Source organism: Lethenteron reissneri, chromosome 67 (assembly GCF_015708825.2).
Source record: "Lethenteron reissneri isolate LAM-NWPU_2019-01 chromosome 67, ASM1570882v1, whole genome shotgun sequence".
In the NCBI taxonomy this organism is placed as follows: Eukaryota; Metazoa; Chordata; class Hyperoartia; order Petromyzontiformes; family Petromyzontidae; genus Lethenteron; species Lethenteron reissneri.
The window spans coordinates 4058038-4076686 of NC_083845.1; the positions used below are offsets into that span (position 1 = coordinate 4058038).

An 18649-nucleotide genomic window follows, 5' to 3' on the forward strand; every position below is an offset into this window, starting at 1 on the left:
ACGATCTCCTCGGCCGCTGTGCAGTAATATGTACGGCCTATAGTGTGGTGGGGGAATTGACGGCAGGAACTTCTTGACGGGAACACACTTTTATTAAATCTTTACGTATCAAAATACAACGTGTAGTCTCCTTTCTTCCGACTTCACACTCCACTACTCTCGTGTAAACTCTAGGCCTCTGGCTACACACGATACCCTTCACTCGTGTAGACCCTACGCCTCTGGCTACACAATACACTCGACTCGTGTAGACCCTATGTCCCTGGCTACACAATACACTCGACTCGTGTAGACCCTATGTCCCTGGCTACACAATACACTGCATTCGGCTCGTGTAGACCTTACGCCTCTGGCTACACACACTACACTCGCCTCTGGGTTACACAGAGTCCCGGTCCCGTTAGGACAGCGGGACTAGGTACCGCAGGGCCCTAGGTCTTCATCCCCGTCTTCATTCTTCGCTGGTTACACCCTGCCCTCACGCCTGTGTGCATCCCCTTTTATAGACCCTGCTCACGAGAGGCGGAGCTGATGCGTACTTCAACGTGAGCATCACTCCTTAATGAACCAATCACGACGCACTCTCTCTACGATCCGTTTTCCCCAGCGCGTGTTAACACTCCTCCACCAATCACACCGCGCTGCCACCCGATCACTCCCTCTCAGCACGTCACCCGTCCACAGCCAATCAGTACCCCGTAACCCACGACCCCGCGCTGACCCCTGATCCTCCACCGTCAGCGCACGTCACCACCTACACAGCCAATCATTACGCGCTGGCATACAATCTCTAATCCCAGCGCGTATCACCTCTACAATAGTAATAGCACACATTGGGGTGGGGGGGGAGTGAAAAGGACGTGAAACTTTGATGAATTTACCTCAGAGTCGCGTGTTAATGCGTGCGCATATTTTTTACGTGAATTAAAAATGGCGTCCACCCCGCAGCGAATGCGTCGCTACCCATTGCCAGGGGCAACCGCCGTCCAATGAAACTGCGTATGGTCCGGCGACACACAGACAGACAGATTTGCGATTTTATATATATAGATTTCTAATATACAGGATCGGGATCGAACCCACGACCTCCTGAATACGCCCCCCCACCTCCACCCACCCCAGGGCCTGACCTGGAGTTCAGCATGCACGACGGGACCATCCGTGACCTGGCGTTCCTGGAGACGCCCGACAGCGGCGCTCCCGTGCTGGTGAGCGCGGGAGCCGGCGACTGCAACATCTACACCACGGACTGCCGGGCCCGCCAGGGCCTGCACGCACTCAGCGGGCACACGGGTACGTGCCGACGGACACACGGTCTACTCGCGAATCGCGCGGCTGACTCGCAAACTGTCCGTGCGTGCGCGCATGCCCCGTGTGCGTGTGCGTGTGTGTGAAATTGTGGTGACTCATTAGGGAGACGGCATGGCGCTGGCCATCCAAACCCCCCGCGCTCGTGCGCCGCGCCCGGCCTTCACAGCTGCTGCTGCTGCTCTTGCTCGCTGACAGCACTTGCCCCGACGGTCTTAGCAAGGCTACGCGGGGGATCTTTGTCCTTGCAGGCCACGTGCTGTCACTGTACGCGTGGGCCGGCTGGCTCGTGGTGTCCGGGGCGCAGGACAAGACCATCCGCTTCTGGGACCTGCGCGTCCCCTCCTGCGTCAGCGTCGTGGGCACCGCTCTCTCCGGCTCGGGTAACGACGCCGCTGAACGGCCGGCAGCCTCCGTCCACCCTGACCCTGACCGCCCCTCCGTTCCGCCGTCTCCGCACCCCGCGCTTTCTCCGGCTCCGTAGCGGCCGTGGCGCAAGGGGTTACCGGCGCCCCCGATTGGCTCTTGTCCCCCCACCAGGCAGCGTAGAACGGCAGTCGATCGGCAGGTCGCGTGCGGGTGGGGTAAAGCGTGGCTACGCGGGGGACCTTTGTCTTTGTGTACACGCGTAGCGGGGAGCGGGCAGTGTAGGGGTTAGCGCGCGGCGCTACGAACCTCGTGACACGGGTTCAATTCCCGCTCACCGACAACACCATTGACGATTTTCTCAACCGGTCCTGGGCCTCCCCTTAGGGGATTTTTATCCTTGTTGTGGCCTTATGGGGGATCTTTGTCTTTGAACCCCACGACCCGAGTTCAATTTCCACTCACGCTCAACACAGGTGACGATTATTTGAAGCGGTCCTGGGCCTCCCATCGGTCGAGCAGCCTAAAATGAGTACCTGATGCGGTGTGTAAACATCGCCACTGGGGAGACAAAAGGGGGGGGGGCATCTTTGTGCGTGTGTGCGTGTACACGCGGTGTCCCCTCCTTACCTTTGCGTGCGTGTGTGCGTGCGTGCGATGCTCCGGGGGCGACAGCGGGCAGCGCGGTGGCGGCGGTCGCCGTGGACCCGAGCGGGCGGCTGCTGGCGGCGGGGCTGGAGGACAGCAGCTGCGTGCTCTATGACGTGCGGGGCGGCCGCGTCGTGCAGCTCTACCGCCCGCACGCCGCCGACGTGCGCTCCGTGCGCTTCTCCGGCGGCGCGCACTACCTGCTCACCGGCTCCTACGACGGGCGCGCCATGCTCACCGACCTGCAGGGTGAGGGTGGCGGTGGTGGCGGCGGCGGCGGTGGTGGTGGCGGTGGTGGTGGTGGCGGTGGTGGTGGCGGTGGTGGTGGTGGTGGCGGTGGTGGCGGCGGTGGTGGTGGCGGTGGTGGCGGTGGCGACGGTGGCGGCGGTAATGGGGCCCCGGGAACAGCACCTCTAGAGCCCCCCCCCCCCAAACTCATTGGTTTGGTCGAATGTGTCGTAGAGCCCTGATGTGAACAGTGCAGAGCCTGACTATGTTTTTAGGATGGTGGTTATCATGAAGGAGATGATGATGACAATAATGAGATGATGGCGATGAGGATGGTGGTTATCATGAAGGCAATGTCGAATAATGATGATGATCGTGGTTATCATCAAGGCGATGCCAAATGATGATGATGAGACGATGGTGGTGACTGTGGTGGTTATCATGAAGGAGATGATGATGATGACAATAATGAGATGAATGGCGATGAGGAAGGTTGTTATCATGAAGGCCATGCCAAATGATGATGGGACGATGGTGGTTATCATGTAAGAGATGCCAAATCATGATGCTGATTGATGATGGTAATGGGATGGCCTTGTCTGTCTGACTCCCCCCCCCACCACCTCCGCCTGTACCCCCAGGCGACCTGACGAAGCCGCTGCCCGTCACGGTGGCGGCCGAGCACACGGACAAGGTGATACAGTGCCGGTGGCACCCGGAGGACCTGGCCTTCCTCAGCTCGTCCGCCGACAGGACCGTCACCCTGTGGGCCTACAGGGGATAGGCCAATTGCGGGGCACAGCATCGTCGGGGATAGACCAGTCGGGGCGGCGGGGGGGGGGGGGGGGGGCGGCTTCAACGGGGACGACCAATCACGGAGCAGTGGTGACAGCGGAGATAGACCAATTACAGGCCAGGGATATTGGAGGTGGACCGGTTGTTGGGTGGCATCACCGGGAATGGGCCAATCGCGAGGCAGCGCCCGTTGGGGGGATAGAACGAATGACGGAGCGGGATTAGCTAAGATAAACTATTTTTTATTTTACCAGTTAATGCCGACTTAGCTATGTATCTCTGTTTCAAAAGCGACCTGAACGGAGTGGCGTATAATGTGGAGATTGAAAGCAGCCAAATACTCTAAGCGCACGTTGATTCTAAATGTGGAGGGAAACACTAGAGGCCTCAGAAAAATCCACGCGACCACAAGGAGAGAGAAGAGACATGCAAACTCCAAATATACGGCAGGCGTCGGAGTCGTGCGTACCAGGCGAGGTGGTTAACATCTCACCATCGTGGTACCTGAGACGGACCAATTGGTGAACGGAGCCCTCGGGGATACACCAATCATGGAGTAGAATAGACCAGCGATGATCGTGGGGGAGGGCGGGAAAGTATTTGAGAAAAGGCCAATCGGTGGAGAGTACCCCGGTGAGGATAGACCAATCACAGTTGCGGTAACTCGGAGGGAACAAGCCAATTGGTGAAGAGTACACTGTAAGGATAGACAAATCACAGTGGCGGTAACTCGGAGGGAACAAGCCAATCGGTGGAGAGTACCCCGGTGAGGATAGACCAATCACAGTGGCGGTAACTCGGAGGGAACAAGCCAATTGGTGAAGAGTACCCCGGTGAGGATAGACCAATCACAGTGGCGGTAACTCGGAGGGAACAAGCCAATCGGGGGAGAGTACCCCGGTGAGGATAGACCAATCACAGTTGTGGTAACTCGTGCCAATCGGCGGGACAGCACCCATGAGGGAGAGAGACCAGTCATGGGAGGGCGGCCGCCCCAGTTGATTGCGTCGCGCGCTCCGAGTGAACCCCCCACCCCGCTCCTCGACCGATTTATTTTTAAACGACGCCTCAAGGCAAAATAGCGACATCGCGTCGAGCTGAGGGCGGAAGCAAAGGCTGCTGTGGCAGCCGCGTCGGAAGCGTCACCGACTCGTAACGAACCGACGGCCGACTTAACCCCGCTGTTAACCCTTCCCCATTTCGACGGCGTGCACGTACGGTGATGTCCTCCGCCAGTTTTCAGAGGGGGGGGGGGGGGGCCACTTTCGCCTTCATGACATCTCGAGTGTGAGCGAGGGCCGCCACACATTTGAAACCATTGCGGGTTTGTTTGAGAGCAGCATGACGACGATGATGATGACGACGACGACGATGACGCAGGATGCTTTCACTCTTGAGTGTATTGTCGGGGAGGACCGCACGTCAGGGGCCGCACTAAAGGCCCCCAGGGGCCGCTGGTGGGCCGCGTGGCCTTGCAATGAAGAACACCGGTGTGGGTCGTACGTTTTTCTCCCGATGCCATGCCGACTAAGTTCACGTAAAAATGAACCTCATCGGTGCCCGAGGCTCCCACAAGGCCACGCGGGACGGCGTGTGGCACAGCGTTGGCGCCGGCTGTCGTGGAGTGCGGCGGTCGTGCCGCTACGGCTCCCCGCGGCGAGTAACGACGCCTTTAAAAACAACAGCGCTAACCTACTGCGCCTCTCTGATTAAGATTAACGCCGAGCCGCTTGCCGCAGGCGTCTCAGATCGGGGAAAGGGTGTAAAAGAACTCTTAATCTCCATCCTTTACTGGACTACAGCAAAGCACAAACACACACACGCACGGGGCGATCAACTCGAGATGAAACGAATCGCAAAGTTACGGGAAACCGATATCGCGACGCGGACAATTGATCTCGTGAGCGTGTTGTATCGTGAACAAAATTGATATCGCGGCCACCGCCTGTTGCACATCATTCCTGTCAACACGCCCACCAGTCTCTGTATGCGCAGTCGGTTCTCCTGTGCCGCCATGTAGTTTTCAAAACGCGATGAATGTATCGGGGGGGGGGTGGGGGGGGGAACGCATTGTTTTATAACGCGGATGCGAATCGGATAGAACACGAAGTAGGAATAAGTGGTCAGTACGGCTGCCTCGGCGTGGCGTCGCACAAGGCATTGGGATGCTGCTGGATGTTTCTAGATGCTGCCCACGCGCCTCGGTCTTTGTTCGGCCCGCGTCACGCATCTCACGCGTTATCGCTGACTGCGCTTTACCCCTATGTTATGTATTATTTATTACAACGCGATTTTCCCGTCACGCGGCGTTCTTCAGGAGCGCCAACTACTCCCGCGCCATCGGAGAACACGACTGTAATATACTCGCCAGCGGCTGTCGCTCACCGTTCCGCAGGCTCCACTGATCGGGGGCGGCATCCCGAAGCGGCCGTGCTCGCCTGCGCGCGTTTAAGTGTTCCTATTTAATGTTGTAATATTTAAAGCGGTCGTTTTATTTTTTTGCGTGGCGTGTGTTTGTCGTGCGTGGCAATGCCGGGGGGGCGCATTTGCCCCGGCCCCTCCGCCCGCGACGCCCTTCCTCCCGTGCTGTGGTTGTTGAGCGGTGGTTACGGCAGCGATCGATCGGCGGCAGGCGCGTTCGCGCGCGCGCAGGGTTCAATAAAACGAGAGGGGTGCCGGCGATCGCCTTGCGTTGCGGTGCTTTGTGCCGAACGGACGCGGAGTTCGGGGGGGAGGGTGTGGGGGGAGGGGGGGTTTCGCGTCACCTTACACCAGAGGTCGCAATCGGATACCCATACCCTACCCGACACCCGGCCGGGTACGGGTACCGGTTTGCGACCCTGGAGCGGCCGGGTACGGGTACGGAGGAGGCCATGAGTCACTGGTGAGTAACCGTTTGTCGCTCATTTCGGGTAGGGTACGGGTACGGGTAGCGTACGGGTACCCGTACCCGGCCGGGTACGAGTACCCGTTTGCGACACTGGTGTGGCCGGGTACGGGTAAGAAATCAAAACCCGTTTGCGACCTCTGCCTTACACGGCCTGAGTCCCAAGCTATCACTCCGCCCGCACTGCGTACCTCCAATTAGCGCGAAGCGTTGCGAAAGAAGTTCAACATACGTCTTGCTGTGGATTTCACACCTGATGACGATTGCTTGTGTTGCAGTCGAAACGTCGTGAGAATTTTATTGTTTTATATATTTTTATTATTTTATTATTTCCCTTCTACGTGACTTTACAGAAAGAACCAAGACTATACGTATGTACGTACGTGCCGGGCCCACGCCGGTCACCCGCGGGTTCGCGTTGAGAGTGGCTGAGCTGGTACGACCGAGGTTAAATGGTAACAGGCCGTCTACGGCCTGTACCACCCACGGTGGTCTGTGCTCCTGCAACGGAGGAGAAGGAGGGACATTGACACTGCACGAACTCTCAGTCTAAGCCCTCTCGTCGTAACTAACGATGCTACAAGTCAACTTTATACTGGTAGGAACCCACTGGTTTCACCAGCCCACAGGGGATTATTGTGTCCGTCCGTCCGTTGTGCATCCAAAAATGGGAGGGGTGGGGCTGCGTGGAGAGGGGAGGGGCTGGGTGGGGGAGGGGAGGGGCTGGGTGGGGGGTGGGAGGGGTGGGGCTGAGTGGGGAGGGGCTGGTCACCCCGTGGTGCCCTTATAAAACTCAACGTTTAACCTACTCACGCCGGCTTGTGCCCGCCCTCACAGTAGGGCATATTTGTGGAATACAGCACGCCGCCGTTGACCCTGGCCATTGACCGAGCAACCCAACGTTCCTACCAGCTCCCTCCACAGGAATGTGTTTTTTACCAGGTAAGGCCCACTCGGCTATCTACGTAGCGCGCTCTTTTTCAGAAGTGACCTGGCCACAAACGATCGCTCAACAAAGTGGCTTTTCACCTGGAGATTTATCGCCGCAGCCAAAGACTCTAAACGCGTGACGTTGATTCTAAATGTGGAGGGAAAACCCCGCAGGACCGTGGAGAAAACATCCACGCGACCACCACGAGGACCTGAGAGAGACGCGCAAATTCAAATTACACAGGCGTCGGGATCGAACCCCATGACCTGCGTACCAGGCGAGGGAGCTAACATCTTCTCGCCACCACGGCCAGCAGACCTCACCAGTGGCATTTGGCTGCTAAATACATCGCTGCTGCTGCCATCAAGCGCAAGAACAGATTAAAACCGCCGAGGTCCTTGGATAAGGATTTGGATCTTCTGCCACTTCCTGGGATTAAGATGAAAGTGCAGTGAGTCAGTGGTCTTCGTCAGACCACCAAAGACTACACACACACACATAAGTAATATTACTGGTAGGAACCTCCTGGTTACACCAGCCCACGGGATTATTGTGTCCGTCCGTCGTGCATCTAAAAATGGGAGGGGTGGGGCTGGGTGGAGAAGGGAGGGTGGGGAGAGGCTGGTCACCCCGTGCTGCCCTTAAACGTTTAACCTACTCACGCCGGCTTGTGCCCGCCCTCACAGTCGGGCATATTAGCGGAATACACCACGCCGCCGTTGACCCTGGCCATTGACCGAGCAACCCAACGTTCCTACCAGCTCCCTGCGCAGGATTGTGTTTGGAAAATCTTTTTTTAAAAACACGCTTTAATGAAATGTACCGTACTCGTAATGGCAGAACTCCAGGAAGTGGCCCCGAAGCTTGCCACAACGTAAGGGGCTGTGGTGATTTACAGTCAACGTCAGTTGAGTGTGGACAATTAGACCCAAGCCGAAACATAACATAAAAAATAATGTTTAAAAATATGTAATTTATATTTTTATGATAGAATATAGTATTGTCATCAGTATGACATAAGTATAGCAAATTTGCAGTCGATACCACATTGGAAAGTGGGTTAAAATTGAGTTACAAGATTTGAGGATACAACAACAGGCAGTGAGTTAATAAAAAGCGTGTAATAAAAAAGTTAACATTACAGTTTCAATTTGATTCTCTACTGGATTGACGTCAATTCGAGCTGTGATGATTTCCCAAATCTGTCCCGCGACGAACATTCTGCTGATGTACAAAGTGCGTGCCTCGAACTGTGTGGACCAGAGATTGTTTTTGCCGTTATTTGTTAAGTCTTATTAGAACGAGTAAAAGTGTTACTTTAATTTCTAACAATCTGGCCATCGCCCGATGAAGCCGGTTGTAATCGGCAGTGAAACGTCGTTTACCTCGGATTGTAAATGTTGCGGGTGAATTTAATTGATTTTTTATCTTGAAATAAATTAATAATAATTCATAAAGGTGTCCAGCCCATGGGATAAATACTAAACTTGAACGTCACTGGGTCAACGCACCGGTTACATGCAGACTTGTTGATGCCTTGCAATCGGCGTGTGTCTAATTTGGTGTTTGAACATCTTAGCACACCTCCTGTTTAATCGCCACAACAAATGGTGTAAAGCCTATTGTTATTTTTTTTCATCACCCCAAGTTATCACTCAATAACTTGTACGTCAATTTCGATTTAAAGCTTTCGTGGCTGCAGGGATTCATATTCTTGGTTCTTTCGGTAAAGTCACGTATAAGGGAAATAATAAAAAAATAAAACGTATTTTTTTTTCCTTCTAAAAATGTAAAAAATGTATTACATTTTTATTATTTTATTATTTCCCTTCTACATGATTTTACCGAAAGAACCAAGAAAACTTATACATAGTGGCTCCAACCGCCTCTAGTCATAGGGATTAATCTCACGAGTTGGACACCTTTGTAGATTTATTTCCAGTAGTTTATAATGAAAATATAAAACATTAATTATATTCACCCGCGATTCCTAATATGAGGGACAACGCGAAATCCTGCTCCCACCCACAAATCTACAAGTCACACTCCTATCAGATGTGGGCGCCACGGTGGCTAGGAGATGTTAACTACCTCGCCTGGTATGCAGGAGGTCGTGGGCATCGATCCTGACCCCGACTCCAGCTGTATATTTAGAGTTTGCATGTCTCTTTCACCGCGGCCGCATGGAAATTCCTGCACATCCGTTTTCTCCCTCCACATTTATACTCAACAACATGACGCGTTCAGAGTATTTGGCTTCTGCTCGACATTTCCACGATGAGCCAATTTGTTGCGCTGTCATTTGTGATAGCCAGGTCGCTGGAGATGAACACTCCGTGGGAAGGGTTCACCTGAATTCGCCCCTGTCTATCGAGGCGAGCGTGGGTTTGTATTCTATGTGCGCAGTGTGCCATGAAGAAGGACCATTACCTGAAACGTCCCCTGTTGTATAATTTCATTTTTAGGCCACAGTATTTTCAACAAATGATTTTATGATAATTGGTTCTTTACCCTTCTATCTGGCAACAAAACTGACACCTTTTTGCAAGGAGTCATGTTTGCATAGACCGCAATACCTGCAGTCATAATGTTCTTTTGTTTGTATTATGACTGCAGGTATTGCGGTCTATGCAAACATGACTCCTTGCAAAAAGGTGTCAGTTTTGTTGCCAGATAGAAGGGTAAAGAACCAATTATCATATTTTTACTGGCAAATGAGGTCCCCATAGTGTAAATGATTTTATATATACACTGACGTTTTGCAGTGGGCAGATCTGAAGTTAATATGTTATTCATTTGCAATAACGTTTTTATTTCTCCAATAAAAATGCACAAATGTAGGTGGTCAGGGCCTAGTCTAGGGCCCTCGTGTCTACAAAAGAGCCAACGCAGAAGATCCCTCCTTGGGTTTTCATCTTCCGCGACGCTGCTCTCATGGCCCACGCTAAACCGCATCACCCACCGCACATGCCATGGCAGCAGTAGATTTAGCGTTGATACCTTGATGCACGAATGGAAAATGGTAAAACTCTCCGGTAGCGTTGCGGTGACTGTGGTCATCCAGAATAGTGCAAGGTCCAACGAGACACATCACAGGTCTAACGAGACACCAACCCCCCGATCTGCTGGATCCTGGCGCTGTGGTTATCTGCTGGCTCTGCCACCTGAATGTGGCGTTGTAAAGTTGTTGACTGCATCAGTGGTACGAAATAAGAAGTCTCCAAACCCTATGACAAGCCCTTGCTGCGATCTTTCCAGTTGACCATACGTATTAGTGGGTAGACAACAGTTACGTGCGGTGAGGTCAATGGCTGGGGAGGCACTGGCTAGCGTCAGAGCCAGATTCACACACTGAGGGGGGCGTGGGGGACGTGTCTAACACGCCCCCCTCAGTGAGGCAGATGTGACAGCTGCCTCCCCTGGTGCTGTTTCATTGCAGTTTCATGAGACCAGCGAGCCTAAATATGTTTATACACATACGTGAAATAAGTTACCTGGAGCATGGAAGGAGAGGACATGAAATGAAGGGGTCTACAAACATTACATTGGTGACATACTGAGATAGTAACAGACACGCGCTTATTGCCCGCGCTCCATCCAGTTACTGAGGGGTTGCGTAATCAGAGGGGAGGCTGAGCTCGTCGCTGCCTCACCTCTCGTCTCTTCCTGTATTTGCAGCGGAGCTCCGCAAATTTGGCGATTTTGACTATGAAAATGATTGGAATCGTACAGAAGTGATATTTATAACACAGATCAGTGGAAAAATCTTAATTTTTATTTGATTATTCTTTTTTTTTTCGTAACGGCTATTTTCATTGGAGTATGACTGGTGAAGCTGTGCCTCCCCTGCCTCCCCTGACCGCACGTCCCTGGTAGACATTGGGTAGGGTCACGGGCACGTATCAATGGGTAGACCAGGGGTCGGCAACCAAAATAACAAGAAGAGCCATTTCTTTCCAATTCGGTACAAAATTCTGTATTTCAAGAGCCGCAATGCATCTATGTACATACTGTACATACGTACATATCGTCAAGAAGCAGCCCGTAAAGAGCCGCATGCGGCTCCAGAGCCGTAGGTCACGTAACGTGACGCAATTTATAAATGTGGGTGAAATGATATCATCCGTGAGAGTCAGTGAATCATCGTGTATAAATCTGCACGATACATTTTTAATTCCACGTGGTAGCCTATGACGACGTAAAATACCTTTCTGAACTCGCCGATCGTCAAAAATGTAGGTTTCCAAGAGTAGCCAGCGAACGATGAACAAATAACGTCACGTGCTGCAGAGCGTCCGCTTAACGTTTGTTTTGAACTCGCTTGCAAGTTACTCAGCTCGTTAGCGTGTAACCTCACAAAATTGGACAATTTGATTAAAATATTGACGTTCATTAATTCGCGCATTTATTTTACACGGAGCATTTGTTGGGGTCGGGCAATGGAGGTAACTGTCCTGAGGTTGAAACGAAATTCAACCGAAGAAGTAGCCATAAAAGCCAAATATTTCTAAATATATTTCATTGACAGCCATATAGTATTTTTAACGTATAATAAATTAAATGTCTTACTTTTAATGCGACTTCTGGTCACGGGACCCGTGACCCGAGAAATTTTATCTTCAAAACTAATTTCTGTTTACTTTAAAATGACACAGTATTATTAAGCAATATCACAAGTATTTTAAAATCAGTTCCAAACTGATTTTTTTTTATTTTCAACTCAAAATTGTCTGGGAGCCATATGCCGGCACCGGAAGAGCCATATATGGCTCGCGAGCCATAGGTTCCCAACCGCTGCATTAAAGGTAAGAGAGCCCACTGGGATCAGTGCCGGATTAAGCTAGTACGGCGCCTGTAGCATATGTTATAAAGGGGCCTTAAATAAAAAAAATACAAATATTAAAACACGTAAAAAAATTAATTGCATAGAAAAGTAATTGTATTGTTAATTTGCTATACAGCCAGATAATGCGACAAATCGCTAACCTTAAACACCCAGCCGTTCATAAAAGTTGAAGGCGGTATAGTACTAGAGTAATAGAGCAAGTGCAGAACCACTGAACCCGAATTGATAGCTTGAAAGCATTTATCGCGGGGCCCTTGAAAGTGCGCGGCCCATAGCATGTGTAGCTACTTTTGCTATTTTTTATTATTTTCCTTCTACGTGACTTTACCGAAAGAACCAAGAAGATGAATCACTGCAGTCACGATAAGCTTTAAATCGAAAAGTAGCTACATATGTAGCACATGCTACGGGCCACGCACTTTCAAGGGCCCCGCGATATTATTATTTTCCTTCTACGTGACTTTACCGAAAGAACCAAGAAGATGTAGCTACTTGTGTAGCTCCATATGTAGCTACTTTTGCTACGAGGATAATCCGGCACTGCGATACAGGACCCGGGGGAATCTCCCAGAGTGGCCAAAATAACCCAAACATATCGTATATGGGACCTTTTTGCCAGTATCAAAGAATTAACAAACAAGAACAGGACTTTTCAAGTCCTGTTCAAACGCTAAATAGAGACCTTTTGCAAAGAATAAAGTCTGCATTAACCGCACGACACACTATACACTACACTACTATATACTAAACTATACACGACCTTGCAAAAGGTAGCTATTTGGTGTTGGAACATCTTACCGCCTGGTTTATTGCCAGAAAGGGTAAATCCTATTCATTTTTGTTCATTATTTGACACTGGCAAAAAGGTATCCCATGATATACCTGATCACCCCAAGCTGTAGTGCATTGTCTTTGTGCTGTTTGCCTTTTGGCGTTCTCTCATCTGACATTGGCAGTGAGACTGGGCCATAAAGAAGGCTACTGTCTCTGATGTAGGCCAATCATTTTCAAAGACAATGCCATTTTCTTGGTTCTTTCGGTAAAGTCACGTAGAAGGGAAGTAATAAAATAATAAAAATAAAACATAATAAAACAATTCTCACGACGTTTCGGCCACAACGCAAGCAGCCGTCCTCAGGTGAAACCAGGTCTGTCGAGGTGACAGCGTCTGAATATATATAAGCTGGGTTGGAAGGGGAGAAAAGAGCGCCTTGACAAAAGAATATGCATATCAATAGGCATTTAGCATATTTATGGGAAATGCAGGTATGTGATTAGTACTACTCATGCCCGTGCATTATGCAGGATTAGCAGCAGGAAGGACGTAATAAACCATTTCTAGAATTGTTATAACAACACTAATTGTTATAACAACACTCCTACAACATCAGAGTGCAGCGCCACATTAAATACGCACTACAATGACAATAGTTTAAAGCGATTTGAAGCATGTTTTATTTTCAAAATGGAAATATAGTTTGGGGGGGGGGCAGAGCTTCAAAAGTAGAGAAAATGGCTATAATTCCCCACAAACTTTGATTTTGTGACCAGGACATTGGTATTTAGAAATTTACCAATTTTCAAGAACATTCCAGATAGATTCAGTGCTGAGTAAACTTGGAGTAACTTCTAGAGCATTCTAGAACTTTCCAGTACTATAAATAGTAGTTTAGTTCTTTAGTTCTTGGGGCCTTCAGTCCACCAGTTCAGTTTATTTCCAGCTGCCTAAGTGGATACATATTTGCATTTTTCTGAGATGGCATCAAGAGGCTGCAAGCATCTGGCAGACGCATTTTGCGATGTCTGCGGCCAATTTATCAATACAGGAGCAAAAAAATACTCTGTGGAAGCATCTGCTACGATGTGTGAGGCCTAGAAGGCATATTTCGCCATGCCTGTTGGGAATCAAGACAAACCCTGGGCACCTTATTTTACCTGCGAGCAATGCAAAAAAAAAACTCTGGAAGGTAAGATGAACAATTGTTGCTTGGAATTTTATGTTGTAAAATTTGTGAAAAACATTTAAATTGTAAAAGTTTTGAATTTTTAAATGTTTTACAATTTTCAATGTTATTGAAAAAATATATTTGAAAAATGTTGGGAGAATCGCTTACACATTAGTCATGTGTTTTGTAGGATGGGACAGAGGGGAAAAGAGAGCCATGAAGCTCGCTATCCCAAGAATTTGGCGGGAACTCACTGACCACTCAAGCAACTGCTACTTCTGCATGGTAGACCCTTCCAAACGTCGGACTTGCAAGAATGCACCTGCTATCACGTATCCGGACCTTCCTTCATCGCCCCGGTGCCACACTACCATTAGCTCCCCGTTCCCACTCCTCCGGAGAGAGAGCAGCCTGTCTTTAGAAGAGAGCAGCAAGTCAGAGAGCGAGGAAGACTTGATCAGAGATCTTGGTCTCACCAAGTCCAATGCCGAGCTTTTGACGTCTAGGCTTAAGCAGTGGAACTTGTTGGATGATAGTGTGCAAGTCGCAGATCAGAGGAAGCGTCACCAACCTTTTAGCAGCTTCTTCACCCGTCAAGATGGGCTCTGCTTCTGCCACAATGTGACCAGTCTGTTCGAGGAAATCGGAATCGCCTGTAACCAGAATGAGTGGCGCCTCTTCATTGACAGCTCATCCAGGAGCCTCAAAGCCGTGCTGCTCCATAATGGTAACAAGTACCCGTCTCTTCCCCTGGCTCACTCGGTGCACCTCAAAGAGGATTACAACAGCATCAAGACCTTGCTGGACCCCTTGATGTATGATGAGTACAGCTAGGAGGTCATTAGAGACTTCAAAATGGTGGCATTCCTGATGGGTCTCCAAGGCGGTTTTACCAAGTTTCCCTGCTATCTTTGCCCTTGGGACAGCAGGGACACCAAGGCGCTCTACCACAGGCGGGACTGGCCACAGCGGACCGAGTTCTCTGTGGGGACGAACAACGTCAAGTGGGAGCCACTGGTGGACCCCCAGAAGGTACCGATGCCACCACTGCACATCAAGTTTGGCCTTATAAAAAAATTGTCAGAGCTGTAGATAAGGAGTTGGCAGCCTTCAAGTACCTTCAAGACTTCTTCCCTAAGCTGTCTGAGGCAAAGGTCAAAGCCGGTTTCTTCGTCGGACCACAGATAAAGAAGATCTTCGAGTGCAATGAATTCCCCAAGAAGCTCAGATGTAAGGAGAAAGCGGCTTGGAACAGCTTTGTCGCAGTGGTTCGTGGCTTCCTGGGCAATCACGAGGTCGAAAACTGTGTGGAGCTGATTGAGACTCTGGTGAAGAAGTACGGCACAATAGGCTGTAGGATGTCCCTCAAAGTCCATATCCTTGATGCTCATCTTGATAAATTCAAGGAGAACATGGGAGCGTACTCGGAGGAGCAAGGCGAGCGCTTCCACCAGGATATACTGGACTTTGAACGCCGCTACCAAGGACAGCATAACGATAACATGATGAGAGACTACATTTGGGGGCTGATTCGTGAAAGTGATTTTCAGTATAATCGTAAATCTCGAAGAACTACTCACTTCTAAATCTTTCGTAGTAATTTTTTTATTACTTTAGTATAAATACATGTTCATTTTTATTCATATGTTGTTTTTTTCTAACCTTATGTGAAGGAAAAGACACAAATTCACCCGTTTTCTCATTGAAAATAGGTACATTTCAAAATATCAATATGCTGATCACAAAAGCAAGGTTTGTGGGGAATAATAGGCATTTTCTATACTTTTTAGGCATAAACAATTAGGAAATAACACTTACTACCCAGGAACAAAAATTGTGTTACACAGTGTTATCAGTGCCATGTTTTATTTGCACCTTCATCGCAAGTAGTGTGTGTAGTTAATTCAGTAACTTGATTCCATGCAAAAGGTTTCTGTTTGGTGTTTGAACATCTTAACACAACTCCTGTTTTATTGCCTGAAAGGGTAAACACATTCTTATTTGATAATTGGTTCTTTACCCTTCTATCTGGCAACAAAACTGACACCTTTTTACAAGGAGTCATGTTTGCATAGACCGCAATACCTGAAGTGTAAACACATTCTTATTTTTTTAACCCATACCGTGTCAACCCATGCGGTTTACCCCGTATTCTTGTGCAGGGAAATTGAGTTTTCAGATCCATACGGCATACAGCCGTTTCAATTCGGGCAAATTAAAAATCTCTCTTTGTGTTTCTCCTTTGTGATGGGACTTTGTCGGATGAACGTTGAGATGTATAGGGGGACACGGGGTGACCAATTACAGTCTGAATTGGTCTTTGATAAGGCAGGGGGCACTGATAAGGGGTTGACAGGTATGATGATGTACGGGTTGCTTGGCTACGTACGGTGCGATAGAAGTTTAACATACAGCACGTGAAACCGTGCCGGTAGCGAGGCGCGATTATTCACTGCGGGAGTCATTGGCGAATGATCCTAGAAGGACATAAAGCTTTTTCTCATCTCACCCATCGTCGACAACAGGGGCGGTTTCTTCATTAGGGCGATTGGGCGACGCACCACCAATGTCATTCAACCACAGAGTCACGCTAGCCGTCACTGCAGCCTCTGGATATAGTCCAATCAGCGTCATGTCACGTTCTGTGGAGTACCGCCTCTTTTTGGGCGATTTCACTCCGGCTGAGAATCGCCCCGAGTGGCCCCATAGACTTACATTCAAAGATGTTTTTTTTCGAACGGCGGGCGCTGCAATGCATTCTCTATGGCTTCCAGGAGGGCTCGCCCTAACGTGCTTACGTCATCATACGTAAGCACGTTTCATCCAACAATATAATTTATCGCCACCTAGTGGAATCTTTAATAAAATAAACTTGAGTGGTTTGTTTGAATAGTGAGTATATAAACAAACAAGATGTATTGTAAGAGTCACTTTATTTTTCATTAATATTGAAGAAGTGAAGTTGCCTTTACATGCTTAAGCTGTTAATTTATCCATTGCATGGGTGGACCTTATCCTTATCAATCATCCAGCACATTTGCCCCCCCTGAGAGATTTTGCAGGAGCCGCCACTGGTCGACAATGTTGGTTTAACCGAGGGTAGCCGGCAAAAAGAGTAAATAAAGGGCCGTCCATAAATGACGTCACGCACCTGGGGGGGGGGGGGCATATTTTTGTGACGATGTGTGACGTGCCGCGTCGTCATCTTACTTGAAGCAGCATCACGTTGTCGTCCACTCATTGATATGCTAATTTTTTCTCTGCCCCCTCCCTCTCTCCACCCCCGCCCCCCTCTCTATATTTAAGGCACCGTCACAGAAACGACCTCTCTCTTTGTGCCGATATGTGTCCTCTCTCTGTGTGTCCTTGTGATGTCTGTCTGCTTGTATGTCTGTCTATAGTTTTCTAGTTAGATTTTTGTTACTATTTCTTTTGTGCCTGATGATGATTGCTTGTGTTGCAATCGAAACGTCGTAATATGCTATTATTTAATTTATTATTTTATAAATTACCTTACAAGAAACGGAGCGTCCTTTTACATTGTTTTAGGGGTTTTTTTTTATAAGCTTGCAAGTTACTTAGCTCGTCAGGATGTTATGCACCTCACGACCAAAATGGACAGGTGGTTACAATATCGATGTTTGGTAGTCGTGTATTTATTTTGTTCAAATTGAACAACATTCTCACTCTAATAATAAGAGCGCGTAAATATAAATGTGTCGTGAAACCCGTCACCACCCGGCACAGCTGTGACCTCACTCTGACCTCACTCTGACCTCACGCTGACCTCACTATCACTTCACTATGACCTCACCTATGACCTCACTGTGACGTCACTCTCACATCACTATGACCTCACTCTGACCTCACTGACCTCACTCTGACCTCACCTATGACCTCACGCTGACCTCACCTATGACCTCACTCACGATGACCTCACTCTTACCTCACTATGACCTCACTCTGACCTCACCTATGACCTCACCTATGACCTCACCTCACCTATGACCTCACCTATGACCTCACTCTCACTATGATCTCACGATGACCTCACTATGACCTCACCACAGCGGCGGCGCGCCGTCACTGCCGGGAAGGCGCCCGATGCGTTCTACCATTTCTAGCGCCATTGCCCGGAAACTCGCCTATCCGCGCTACGGTTTCCACTTGCACTGTGGGGGCGGGGCGTAGGGGGGGGGGAAGACCCCGGAAGTCGTTGGGCAGCTCCGGGCAGCAGCGAGCAGCGGGCACTGGGCGCTCAGAGGGTGCAGGGCAGCAGCGACAGCGACATCGGGCAGCAGCGACATCGGGCAGCAGCGACATCGGGCAGCAGCGAGCAGCGGGCAGCAGCGACAGCGACATCGGGCAGCAGCGACAGCGGGCAGCAGCGACATCGGGCAGCAGCGAGCAGCGGGCAGCAGCGACATCGGGCAGCAGCGGGCAGCAGCGAGCAGCGGGCAGCAGCGAGCAGCGACATCGGGCAGCAGCGAGCATCGGGCAGCAGCGAGCAGCGGGCAGCAGCGGGCGACATCGGGCAGCAGCGGGCAGCGGGCACGGGGCGCTCAGAGGGTGCAGGGCAGCCAGGGGCTCATCGGTACCGTGAGTGGGGGCAGCGCTGGGCTACGAGGGCAGGGTCCGTCCATCGAGTCAGAGGGAGGGATCTTGAGGGGGGGAGGGGGGCAGCGCTAGGCCAC

At 50.2% G+C, this 18649-nt stretch overlaps 2 protein-coding genes across 5 annotated transcripts in view; both read left to right on the plus strand.

The window, feature by feature from the left end:
• The window catches only part of WDR47 (WD repeat domain 47), a 33840-nt gene extending 27813 nt beyond the window's left edge, over positions 1-6027 (plus strand). Inside the window, exons 16-19 of the mRNA XM_061578615.1 lie at positions 1123-1293; positions 1560-1691; positions 2350-2571; positions 3192-6027. Of these exons, the coding sequence (XP_061434599.1) occupies positions 1123-1293; positions 1560-1691; positions 2350-2571; positions 3192-3334 (668 nt within the window). The 3' untranslated portion in view covers positions 3335-6027. The remainder of the gene's footprint in view (positions 1-1122; positions 1294-1559; positions 1692-2349; positions 2572-3191) is intronic.
• A 145-nt stretch (positions 6028-6172) lies between these two features.
• LOC133360044 (uncharacterized) lies at positions 6173-18644 on the plus strand. Of its 4 annotated transcripts, none has more exons than XM_061578619.1 (3): positions 6173-6229; positions 14882-14987; positions 18147-18644. In XM_061578619.1, the coding sequence occupies exons 1-3, from the start codon at positions 6219-6221 to the stop codon at positions 18642-18644; spliced, it is 615 nt and encodes a 204-aa protein (XP_061434603.1). In that variant the 5' UTR covers positions 6173-6218. The 4 variants fall into 4 exon arrangements, 2 of the variants coding, with proteins under 2 accessions (XP_061434603.1, XP_061434602.1); XR_009757214.1 differs by lacking the exons at positions 6173-6229; positions 18147-18644 and adding exons at positions 13730-13976; positions 17262-17974 and having other exon boundaries at positions 14146-14987; XM_061578618.1 differs by lacking the exon at positions 6173-6229 and adding an exon at positions 13730-13976 and having other exon boundaries at positions 14146-14987.
• Positions 18645-18649: the final 5 nt, after the last annotated feature.